The sequence below is a fragment of the Dipodomys spectabilis genome, unplaced genomic scaffold (assembly GCF_019054845.1).
Source record: "Dipodomys spectabilis isolate Male_0828 unplaced genomic scaffold, ASM1905484v1 ptg000854l, whole genome shotgun sequence".
NCBI classification, from domain to species: Eukaryota; Metazoa; Chordata; class Mammalia; order Rodentia; family Heteromyidae; genus Dipodomys; species Dipodomys spectabilis.
The window spans coordinates 157,588-170,115 of record NW_024871531.1 but is presented as its reverse complement, the minus strand read 5'-3'; the positions used below and the strand labels follow the sequence as shown (position 1 = coordinate 170,115).

General features: G+C 53.8%; 1 protein-coding gene across 3 annotated transcripts in view; it reads left to right on the top strand.

Moving 5' to 3' along the window:
* Positions 1-3,205: 3,205 nt before the first annotated feature.
* Enah (ENAH actin regulator) overlaps positions 3,206-12,528 on the top strand; it is a 121,969-nt gene continuing 112,646 nt past the window's right edge. For all 3 annotated transcript variants that reach the window (XM_042673456.1, XM_042673455.1, XM_042673454.1), the window contains exon 1: positions 3,206-3,264. In XM_042673456.1, coding sequence (XP_042529390.1) covers positions 3,260-3,264 — 5 coding nt within the window. In that variant the 5' untranslated portion in view covers positions 3,206-3,259. The remainder of the gene's footprint in view (positions 3,265-12,528) is intronic.

The following is a 12,528-nucleotide window of genomic DNA, read 5'->3' as shown; positions in this document are numbered from 1 at the left end:
GCCACAGCCACAGCCACAGCCCTACGGTGGCCACAGGCATGTGTCCCTTCTGTCTTGTTTCAGTGCCAGGCTGCACGCCCTGCTCAGAGCAGCCTCTTACTGTGTGGCACAGAACAGTACAGAACAGGCTCAACATGAGGAAAAGCCACTCCCAATGTTCTTTTTTAGTCTGAGACTGGGACTCAAACTCAGTGGTGCATACTCTGTTAATAGAGCCATGCCTCCAACCCCTGATGGTATTTTTTGGGGGGCAGTCCTGGTGCTTGAACTTGGGGCCTGGGCGCTGTCCCTTAGCTGTTTTTTGTTTTGTTTTGTTTTGTTTTTGCACAAGGTTAACACTTTACCACTTGAGCCACAGCACCACTTCTGGCTTCATTCTGTGTATGTGGTGCTGAGGAATCGAACCCAGGGCTTCATGCATGGCAAGCCTCCTTCCCAGCCCCTTTATTTATTTTTGGTCCGGTTGTGGGGCCTGAACTCTGGGCCTGGGCGCTGTCCCTCAGCTCTTCAGCTCAAGGCTAGCGCTCTACCACTTGAGCCACAGCGCCACTTCTGGCTTTTTTCTTTTTGCTTATGTGGTGCTGAGGAATCAAACCCAGGGCCTCAGGCATGCAAGGCAAGCGCCTACCACTGAGCCACCTTCCCAGCCCCCCTTTACTTCTTTCAATAATTAGTTTCCTCTTTATATTAAAACATTCATTCATCTTTCAAATATTTGTTTCTCAACACAGAGGCTGGATTTCAGGCTGAGTAAACACCTTGGAGGGCAGCTGAGGTGACTTTCCTCCCTCTCTCCCTCCCTCCCCTCCATTCCCTTTTCTGAGGCAGCTTGCAACTATACAGCCCAAGCTGGTCTCAAACCTGTGCTGTAGGCCAGGCCGGCCCCAGCCTCCAGAGCGCTAGGGTGGCCAGTGTGCGGCGTAGCTCTCTACGTTCAGGTAGGGTCTGCTTTAAATTGAAGCAAGGTTTATGGGAAGAGACTCACCACGAGTGTTATGCTGCAGAGTCAAATCCCACGATTGGGGAGAGATTGGAGGACTAAGGACTGGAAACCTGGGGTCAGGTTTCAGGTCTACACAGGCTCCTGGGAACGGTGGCACTTCATTGGTGATGCGCTCTGCCGGGTCTGCCACCCCAGCATCCGCCCTTGGCCCATCAGGCCACCCAAGTATCCACATCCAAAACCCGCAGTGTGGCCACCCGGGGGCTGGCCGTCCCCTCGGGGTGGTGGACACGGTGTGGCCGCCCGGGGGCTGGCCGTCCCCTCGGGGTGGTGGACACGGTGTGGCCGCCCGGGGGCTGGCCGTCCCCTCGGGGTGGTGGACATGGTGGCTGGCCGTCCCCTCGGGGTGGTGGACACGGTGTGGCCGCCCGGGGGCTGGCCGTCCCCTCGGGGTGGTGGACACGGTGGCCGCCCGGGGGCTGGCCGTCCCCTCGGGGTGGTGGACACGGTGGCCGCCCGGGGGCTGGCCGTCCCCTCGGGCCGGGCGGACACGGCCTTCTCGCCGGTCCACGGGGAGCAGACACAGCGGCAGGAGCGGCCCGGCCCGACGTCGCTCGGGGGACCGACGGGAGGGAGGGCTACCGGCCCCCAGACCGGCCCCAGGGCCTCCGCCCTGCCGCGCGCTGTTGGAGCCGGTTCCGGTGTGAGCGGGCGGTGTGCGGGGCCGGTTCCGGTGTGCGGGCGGTTCCGGTGTGAGCGGGCGCGTCCTCTCCTCACGCCGCCCGACGCGAGGCCGTGGCCACCGAGTCCTGCCTCGGTCCCGAGGGGCCTTTCCCAAGATGGCCCCACCTCCAGCGCCCGACGGCCGTCCTCACGGACGGGCGGACGGACGGACCGGCGGAGCGGACCGCCGGCGGGAGCGAGCGCCCCGGGCCGCGCGGGCGCCGGCTGCGGGCCACCGAGGGCTGCGGGCCACCGAGGGCTGCGGGCCACCGAGGGCGGGCGCCGGCTGCGGGCCACCGAGGGCTGCGGGCCACCGAGGGCTGCGGGCCACCGAGGGCGGGCGCCGGCTGCGGGCCACCGAGGGCGGGCGCCGGCTGCGGGCCACCGAGGGCTGCGGGCCACCGAGGGCTGCGGGCCACCGAGGGCTGCGGGCCACCGAGGGCGGGCGCCGGCTGCGGGCCACCGAGGGCTGCGGGCCACCGAGGGCGGGCGCCGGCTGCGGGCCACCGAGGGCGGGCGCCGGCTGCGGGCCACCGAGGGCGGGCGCCGGCTGCGGGCCCCGCGCGCCGAGGCGGTGCGCCCGGAGGACGGGCCGCGCCCCGCGCCGGGATTCCCTTTCCGCGGTGACGACAACGAGGGCTCCGGGGCGCCGCCCGCGCCGCCCGCACGCGGAGCCCCGGCCCCGCCCCCCGCCCGCCATCGCCCCCACCCGGGGACGCGGAGCGGGGCGCCCGGGCCGACCCCGTGACGTGCCCGTGACGACACCCACGGGCGGCAGGCGCGGGGAGCCCCGTCCGGCCTCGTCTCCCCTCCGCGCCTCCAGCGGCTACGCCTTCCGCGCCGCAGGCCGCCGCGGGGCCCGGGGGTCGCGGCCCGGGATCCCCCGCGCCGCCCGGGCCTCCCGGCCTGGGACACGGCGGGGGGGAGGGGGGGCCGGGGGGGGGTGGGGAGGCGCGGGCGGCGGCGGCGACAAAGGGCGGCGCGCGCCCCCTCCCCAAGCCCCGCCCCCGGCGGCCCCGCCCCCACCGCCGAGGCCCCGCCCACCGCAGCCCCTTTCCACCGGCCCCGCCCACACGTCCTCCACGGCGGCCACGCCCCCACACGTCCGTCGCCCGCGGAGCGAGTGGGAGGAGGGGGGCGCGGGGAGGAGGGGGCAGGGGGAGGGCGAGGAGCCGGGATGGCGAGGGAGGGGGAGGCCGGAGCGCGAGGGCGGGGGGAGGAGCGGGGGAGGGCGGCGGCGGCGGCGGCGGGGGAGGGCGGGGGGCGAGGGCGGCGCCTGCGCGCTCCCCGCGCCCCGCCCCCGGCGCCCCGCGGCGCTCCCGACTCTCCTCCCGCGGCTGCGGCGGCTGCGGTCCTCTCGGTCCTCGCGGGGCTCGCGGGCCTGTGCAGCGGCGGCGGCGGCGGCGGCGGCGGGCGGCCGAGGCAGCCCGCGCACCGGCGGGAGCGCCGCCGCGGCCCCGCGCCCCCCGCAGCCCCGGCGCGGCCGGCGATGGAGTAGCGCGGCCGCCGGCGGCGCGGAGCGGAGCGAGCGGAGCGAGCCGACCCCGCCGGCCCCGAGGAGCCCGCGCGGCGTCCGCCAGGCCCGCCGGCGCCATGAGGTGAGGGCGCGCGCCCGCCATTGTGCCGCGGGCCGGCCTCCGCGGGCCGCGGCCGGCGTCGGCCCGGCCCGCCTTTGTCCGCCCCTCCGCGGGCCCCGCGCGCCCGCGAACCGCGTCCGGCGCCGTCCGCCGCCTCGCGGGGCGGCCATGCCGAGGGCCGCGGGCGGGGAGGGGCGCGGGCCGCCGCCGGCCAGGTACTTCCCGCGTCGGCGTCGTCTCCGGGGGTGGGGCCGCCAGGTGCGCTCCGTCGGGGGCCTCCCCCGCGGCCGGCCGGCCCGCACTGCAGCGGCCGCGGCCTCGCGTCCCCGCCGCGCCCGGGCGCCCTGCCGCGGTGCGGGGCTCGCGGCGTGACGGCCCCTGCCGCGTCCCCCGTGGTGCGGGGCGCCCCGCGCCGCCGCGTCGTGCCCGCGTCTGCTCGGCTCGGTGGGCTCGGGACCCGGCGCTCCCGACCGCGGCCCCTCGGGGCTCCGGGCCCCCTGGGCCCCGGCCCTCCCCGGACTCCCGGCCCCCTGGGCCCCGGCCCTCCCCGGACTCCCGGCCCCCTGGGCCCCGGCCCTCCCCGGACTCCCGGCCCCCTGGGCCCCGGCCCTCCCCGGACTCCCGGCCCCCTGGGCCCCGGCCCTCCCCGGACTCCCGGCCCCCTGGGCCCCGGCCCTTTCCCCTCTGGTTCCCGGGCCCCGGCCGCCCGGCCCCCGGCCCCCCGGCTCGGAAGCGGGACTCCCCTTTGTGTTGAGACGCGGGCCGGCGCCCGCGACCTCGCAGGGCCTCGTGCCGGCCGCTGGGCCCCGGCGGCCGCCCGCGGGCCGGGCCGTTGCACGCGGCGGGCGCTGGCTTTGTCCGCCTCTCGCGAGCGCTCGTGGCTTGGCGCCGGGGCCGCCCGACCCGCCGCGGCCTGCGCGCTGCACCCAGCCCCCCTGAGCCGCGGCCGCCCCGGGGGAGCGTGGCCACGGCGCGCGGGCCAGGGGCCACGGTCCTCCTTGCTCTTGTGTCGGTCGTGGGCCCGGGCGCCGTCCCTCCGCTCCGCGGCTCTGCGGCTCCGGGCGGGAGCTCTACCGCTTGAGCCACAGCCACTTCCGGCTTTTTTGCTTATTTTCTGCTTAGGTGGTGCTGAGGCTCGAACCCAGGGCTTCATGCGCGCGAGGCGAGCGCTCTACCACTGCCACCTTCCCAGCCCAGAAACCGTCATTCTTGTAAAATGCAGCTTGGAAAACTTGTATGTTTGTTCGTTGTATTTTACTTTTCAAATCGAGCTGCGGGTATTCTTGAGAATGGAGGAGCAGTTGTGAAGCGTCTGCCATGGACCCTTGCATATTGTTGATGTCCGAGAGAGCGGTTGCTAGGGCCTTGCAGACCAGATTTATCTTGGACTAGAAAATGTTCAGGAAAGAGGAGTATTTTAAAATAAAAACAATCGTAGATCACCCAGTTTAAACATTGTGAAAGGGGGAAGATCTCGGAGGTTCCTTTTCTAGTCAAATGTAGCTTCTCTTTTTGTGCCTTATCCTGTAAGCGTAGAAAGTAAGGAATCACTCTGCAGTTTTTCCAGTAGCGTGAATACAAAAACGTGGGACTTAGGTCTGAAAAGTTCTCTGAAGGAGCTTAGGGTAATTCCTTGTAGACTAATTTTAAATAAGAACAGAAAAAGAATCAGCTTTTGCTTTTTCCTTTGAAAGGCATTGGTTTATTTGCAAGGTGTTCAGCTTGGTTGTATACCTTTTGCCGAGAACCTGCACAGGTTGGATGAGCTGGTAAAAAGTGTGGGTAGCACTTTTTGGGATATTTTGGTCTGTAAGCAAGGATTTCTCATTGGTATTCATTAGTTTCCATGATGCTTTTAAATAATATGATATAAGTGGTAGTTGTTGTCCGTCGTGGGGCTTGAACTCTGGGCCTGGGCACTGTCCCTCAGCTTCTCAGCTCAAGGCTAGCATTTTACCACTTGATCCACAGTGCCATTTCCGGTTTTTTCTGCTTATGTGGTGCTGAGGAATCGAACCCGGGCCCTCAGGCATTCAAGCACTCTATAAGTGGTAGTTTTTTTTTAAAGTCCAGTCTTTTTTAGTTATGAAGGGTAGTTTTGGTCTTTCAAAGGCCATCCAGAAGAAGCCTGTTACAGCTCTAAAAATAGGACATGATAAATATGTTACAGTGCAAATATTTATGATTTAAAATATCTCAGATTACTCTGATTTCAGGAATAGCTTGCTGACTGAGATTAAACAGAAGGGAACTGAATAGTGCTTTGTGTCTCTGAGTCAGTCATAAGGCGTTCTGCACATGTAAAACACTGTTTATAGATTTGTTAGTTTTGTTTAAAGGTAAGCATTAAAAATGAAAAAGTCTGTTGCTTACACAGAATGGTGGAAAGGTTGAGACCACAAACACTGGTATTTTCAGTAACCAGGTTTTTGGCTTTCTATTTTTTTTTTTTGAAAGTCAAAATACTTTTAAGATTCTAGGCGTTTGTTTAATGCAAATAGCTAAAGGAGAAGAGTCAAACAGATAAAATCCCATCATTTGTTGGTCAATGCCTGTCTCTGCATGCCCAGCCACCAGACCTCACTGCCCACCTGACACAGGAAGGAAGAAATTCCCACCAGTAGGCCAATAGTTTCTACACAACAGCAGGGTAACATATTACTAGATGGCATATTGCTGGAGGGATTTAGCACTGAGGTCACTTTTTCAAATGAAAAATTAGTAGTTACCAATATGAAGAGTTCATTAAATGTTATTACAATTATTTTTTTTGGTGTTTGGCTTTCTATTTTTAATTTATGCAGTGTTTGAAAAGTAAAAGAATTTGTTGTTGGTGGTGGTGGTGGTTGTGGGGCTTGAGCTCGGGCCTGGCTGCTGTCTTGGGCTCTACCACTTTGAGGCACAGCATCACTTTGAGCTTTTGAGTGGTTAGTTGGTGATAAAAAAATCTCAGACTGTCCTGAACTTTTCCTGCACTGGCAGGCTTTGGAACCAAGATCTCAGATCTCAGCCTCCTGAGTAGCTAGGATTATAGGATGAGCCACCAGCACTTGGCAAAAGGAATTTTTTTGAAGGCTTTGTGTAGGAAAGGTTCTGTATGCCCTTTAGATCCCTATCTTTTAATATTAGTTGGTTAATTAGAAGGTTTTTAATTTTTACAAGAAGAACTTGTCTTATCTAAAAAAATTGCCCGGGGTCTAATGGCTAAGAAAGTTTGGAATTTTGTATTGCTGTTCTTGTGTCTTTAGTAACAGACCAGGCATCCACTAGCTACTCACTTGTGAGAATTTACTTACTAGCTGGCTGACCTTGAACTAAGCACATAATTACATTCTTAAAATTTCAGTAAAGAAGATGGGTGCCGGTGGCTCACTTCTGTCATCCTAGCTACTCAGGAGGCTGAGGTCTGAGGATTGGTTCAAAGCCAGCCTGGGCATGGAAAGTCCGTGAGACTCTTATCTCCAATAAACCACTAGAAAACTGGAAATGGCGCTGAGGCTCAAGCAGTAGAGCGCTGGCCTTGAGCTGAAGATCCCAGGGACAGCGCCCAAGCCCAGAGTTCAAGCCCCACGGCTGACCCTCCCCCCAGAAAAAAATTCAGTAAAGATAGAGGCAGTTCTTTACTGGGCTGTGAAGACTAAATGACAACAGAAGGTATTTTGAGTGCTTCTAAGCATTATACAGTTATGTTACTTACCTTGTATATTGCCTACTTCTATTTTAGACTAGTTGAGTAAAGTTTTTGAACAGTTTGTTTTACCTCTGGACTTTAAGGATGTCGAGAGTACATTTTGCTATAGGTGCATTTTGGGGCTTGATGGGAAAGAACACAGGATTCATTACTAGTAATTTGGTTGGCAAGTGGCTTCCACAGGCTGGCGCTGGACATTGGTTCCTGGAATGTCCATTATTTAACCACCTGTGACTATTCCAGCTTTGTTTTATAGGTGAGGTAACTGCTAAGTTTCTTCCTGTGTTTAGAATCTTTGAAGTACTGTTTGTGATTTTGTACCTTCATGTATGTAATGATAAATTGACGTTTTAGAGTGATCCAGTCGGGATTGGGAAATCCAGGTTGTATGCGCTGACTTATGTTAACTGAGTAAATTGGCAACAGTGGAGGGAATGCTCTTATCTTCCAGGATCATAGTGTTAGGTAAGATATTCCTGAAAGGATGCAAATAGTAGTCTCTCTTCCCATGGGTCTTCGTTTACACTTGTAGCTGTGTTGGATATGTGATTCTCCCATGAAAATTTATTTTAGGTTCAGGAGCCATATCTTCAGTTTTCTGAACATCAGTATCATAGGTATTTATTAAGTGTATCTTGAATAAGAGTGTGGATAAGTAGCGAAAATTTTACCAATACTTAATACAGTATTCAGAGTTTTCATTATCTTTTTAGTCCAGTTGGAATAAGCAAAATAACTCATAGGGGTCATATGAATGGTAGAGAAAAAAACCAGACACTGAATTGATGATTTGGATAATTTATCCTTCAGTAGGTTGGAATAGGGATGATTGTGTAACTTGTAAAACACTGTCTTTTTTTTTCTTTTTCTTTTTGGTCGGTCATGGGGCCTGAACCCTGGGCGCTGTCCCTGTGCTCTTCAGCTCAAGGTGAGTGCTCCAACTCTTGAGCCACAGCACCACTTCCAGTTTTCTAGTGGTTTATTGGAGATAAGAGTCTCATGGACTTTTCTGCCCGGGCTGGCTTTGAACCGTGATCCTCAGAACTCAACCTCCTGAGTAGCTAGATGACAGGAGTGAGCCACTGGCGCCTGGTGTAAAACATCATGAATGTAAGAAAGATTTGGGACAATGAGGGTAGTTTTGATGCAGTTGTGGGGGAAAAGATACTCAGAGCCTTCGGTGCTACTGTCACTTGTTACCCCTAAACCCCCTTTGAAACAGAACTGCGTGGACGTAGACACTCTAGTGAGAATCTGACTACGTTCGCACTGCCATGGGTGCTGCGCTCTGCTTAGGGCTTGTCCGCTTTTCTGGGTGAGGAACAAGTGGGTGCCCTGGGACAATGGAGAAGTAGTTCTTGATTCCTCTATTTCCCCATTCCTGTATGTCCTCTACACTCTTTATTTTCTGTACTACTCCTATGTCATTCCCCCCTTTCCTCCCCTCCTGTGCAGTATTGGGATTTGAACTCAGAGTTTTAAATTTGTTAGCCTGGTGATCTATATTGCCTTTGGTCCTGCTTTTCACTGATTATTTTGAAGATGACTAGGAGTCTAGTGACTTTTCTGCCATGCTGGCCTTGAACTATAATCCTTTAGATCCTAGCTTCCTGAGTAACTAGAATTACGGGCATGAACCACTGGCGCCTGGCTGCTATTGCATTTTTATATTATTTTATAATTACCTGAGTCTATTTGACCTGTATTGTAAACTTCTTGAGGATAGGGTCTTGTGTGTGTGTGTGTGTGTGTGTGTGTGTGTTGAACCCAGGACCTTGTGGCAACACTCCATTACTGAGTCATGTCACCAGTTTTAAGGTTCTGAGTTGCATAATTATAATACCAGCGCCATGATACAATACTTGGCAAATACTGGGTATCCATATAAAGTTTGACCTTTTGGTGTCTCTTGTATGACCTTATTTACTAACAGTAACAATCGCCATTTTTTTTTTTGGAGTGCCAATAACTTTATACAAGCTTAGAAACTACTAGATACGGTAGGATGCACAATTTTTGGCAGATAATTTGTTATTAAAATAAAAAACTGACATCTTGATTACAGAAGTGGGTTTAGAATTTGCTTTTTTTCTTCTTCTGTGTGTGTGTGTGTTTGCGTGCCCACGCGTGTGCCGTGGCTTGCACTCAGGGTTTGTGTGCTGTCTCAGCTTTTTGCTTGAGTGGTGCTCTACCATTTGAACCACAGCTCCACTTCCAGCTTTTTGGTAGTTGGAGATAAGAGCTTCAAGGACTTTTCTGCTTGGGCTGACTTTGAAGGTAAATCCTCTTAATTGTAGTCTCTGGAGTAGGTAGGATTATCGGTGAGAGCCACCAGCATCCGGCTGGGATATGTCTCTTACTCCTCAGCAGAGCACAGGCTCAGCCTCAGAATCCTCTGAACTTCAGACACCTTTGGAAGATGCCTTGATTTTATTGTTGAGTACTGATGAATAGAATCATCATTCTGGTTTTAGTCTGTTGATGAACTAACTCAGATCTATTTGGGCGACAAGCTTGTGAATCTCTTAGTTTACCTTATGTGCATTGCCTGACTCGTTCCAGTGCTTGAGATTCCAGTAATTTGGTAGCTTATGATATTCATGGAGATGCATATTAGCTCAGGGTTGCATAATAACAAAGAACTGTAGACTTCAACAACAGGAATTTACTATCTCTGCACAGCTAGAGTGGAAGTTCTTCGTCAGGTTCCTGCCAGCGATGTAGTTGTGGTCCCCGGGGGTGCTTCCTTTCTTAGAGAAGGCTCCTTTCTCTCTTCAGTTGGTGGGATGAGTGGGGCTGGAGGGTCTCTCTCTCTCTCTCTCTCTCTCTCTCTCTCTCTTTCCCTTCTCCCCTCTTTACTTTTCCCCCTCTTGTTCCTCTTCCCCCCCTTTCCTCTCCCTCTCCTCCTTCCTTGCCTCCTTCCCCCTTGTCTCTGTCTTTCTTTCCCCTCTCCCGTTTTCTTTTCCTCCCCTCTCCTTTCTTCTGAAAGTTGAATTTAGAGTCTTCTACCACTCTAGCCATATACCTAGCACTCTCCTTGTGAAGTCCCCAACCCTGTTAGATTAGGTTAGGGGCCAGATCTATAGATCTCACGTAACCATGGTTCCCTCTGAGAGCCCTGCCTCTGAATATACCCACATTGCTTCAGATCATCTGTCTGTAAACCAGGAAGGCACCACTCATCAGAGCATAGCCGAGGATGTCTGTATGCTTTTGGCTGGTGCACACAACTTTGATGGAAGAAGGTAACCTACAGTGCTCAGGGAGTCATAGTAGGCTTTGTTTTCCTGTAACTATAGAGACATTGTTAGAGACTTTATTTTTTGGTCCGTCGTGGGTCCTGAACTCTGGGCCTGGACACTGTCCCTTAGCTCTTCAGCTCAAGGCTAGCACCCTACCACGTGAGCCATAATGCCACTTCTGGCTTTTTCTGCTTATGTGGTGCTGAGGAATCGAACCCAGGGCCTCATGCATGCAATCTACCACTGAGCCACCTTCCCAACCCTTGACTTACAGTTTTATAGGGATTTCCTTTTTTGGGACATTTCTGTATTGCAGTGATTCTAATAAATTTTTTTTTTTTTTTTTCTGTCATGAGGCTTGAACTCTGGGTCTGGGCACTGTCGCTCAGCTCTTCAGCTCAAGGCTAGCGCTCTACCACTTGAGCTAAAGTGCCACTTCCGGTTTTATAGTGGTTTATTAGAGATAAGAGTTTCATGGGCTTTTCTTGCCCGGGCTGGCTTTGAACTGCGATCCTCAGATCTCAGCCCCCTGAGTAGCTAGGATTACAGGCATGAGCCACCAGCGCCGGCCGATTCTAATAAATTTAACACTTAGCTTTTGCAAAGGGTCCTTTTGGTGTGAAGCAGTGTTAATATATCTTTAAGAAGTAAATGGTGTAAGTGCTTGGTGTAGAGTATAGGCTTTGAAGTCACTCGGTTCAAATTCTAGTTTTGAACTCATTTCTCTAATTTTTGAGTAGTTTACAAACTTTTTTCCTCCGTATTTGGATTTCTTTCTGCCTTACAGAGTGTTGGGAAATTAAAATGTGGCACCAAAGCAGGCTCCGAAAGAATAATTCTAATCAGTACTTTTATGGAAGTCTTAACATCTCACGTTTATGTTAAGAATGTAGAAGAAAAATCCATGGAAAACGTTGCAGATGCTTTAGAAAATAGTTTGGCAGGTCCTCAAAAATTTAAATTGAGAGTTCTATGACCTATCAATTTCACTAATAGAAATACAGAAAAACGAAAGTATATGTCCACCTAAAAGCTTGTACACAAGTGTTCATACCATCATCATTTGTTTTTTTTTTTTTTTTTTTTGGTTGGTCTTGGGGCTTGAACTCTGGGCATGGGCGCTGTCCCTCAGCTCTTCAGCTCAAGGCGAGCGCTCTACCACTTGAGCCACAGCACCACTTCTGGTTTTCTGGTGGTTTATTGGAGATAGGAGTCTCACAGTCTCTCCTGCCCGGGCTGGCTTTGAACTGCGATCCTCAGATCTCAGCCTCCTGAGTAGCTAGGATTACAGGCGTGAGCCACCAGCGCCCGGCTACCATCATCATTTGTAAAGCAACCCAGAAGTCCAAACAGATAACCAAAATGTGTGAATTATCCATATAATGATATAATATTTGTCATCAAAAGGAAGAAGTACTAATAATGTATTCCACAGAGAAGAAAGCTAGACCCAAAAGGTCACATCCTGAATGGTTCTGTTTATAGAACACGTGTAGAACAGGCAAATGAGTACAGACACGCTGGGGGGTTGTGGCAGGTTGGGAGGAATGTGGAGTGGCTTCTGTTTCTGTATGGGCTTCCTTTTGGAGGTGATGAACATGTTCTGCGTTAGACAGTGTTGATGGTTGAAGGACTTAATGTGTATGTCAAGAGCTACCGACCTTGGATTATCATTGTTACAGTTTACTCACTAGGATAGATGATGCCAGAAGGGAATCCACTTTTCTTTTTAATGTGTGTTAATACTGACATTTTTATTACTTTAGGTGAACGCTAACATTTTCATATTTTCTAAAGGAAAGATCTTGAAGACATGACTGCTGGACTTGTTTTCTGTGGGACCAGACAGGAGTGCTGAGGCGCCTGCCGTGACGGTGATGTGTTTGAGAGGCTGGGCACACTTCACTCTAAGCTTGTCAGCCATTTCTGTGATGGCTTCATTTTGAGTAGGGATGATGAAGGTCACCAGCAGAATGTGATGAAGCAGATACATCAGACTGCTTTGGAAACTTGCTGCGGCAGCATTGGGTCTGAACTCAGGGCCTTGAGGTTGGTAGCAGATATATCAGACTGCTTTGGAAACTTGCTGGGGCAGCATTGGGTCTGAACTCAGGGCCTTGAGGTTGGTAGCAGATATATCAGACTGCTTTGGAAACTTGCTGGGGCAGCATTGGGTCTGAACTCAGGGCCTTGAGGTTGGTAGGCACGCTGCTTCCAGGCTTTTGAGAAGCTGTCTGGCTTGGGTAGTATTGTTCTTGAGTGTTTGTTCTCAGATATCCATGATTTTTGTCTTTTGAGACTGATGATATTTTAAAGTGAGATTAGTGTCTTTCTTGGGTAGACTTGGGAGAA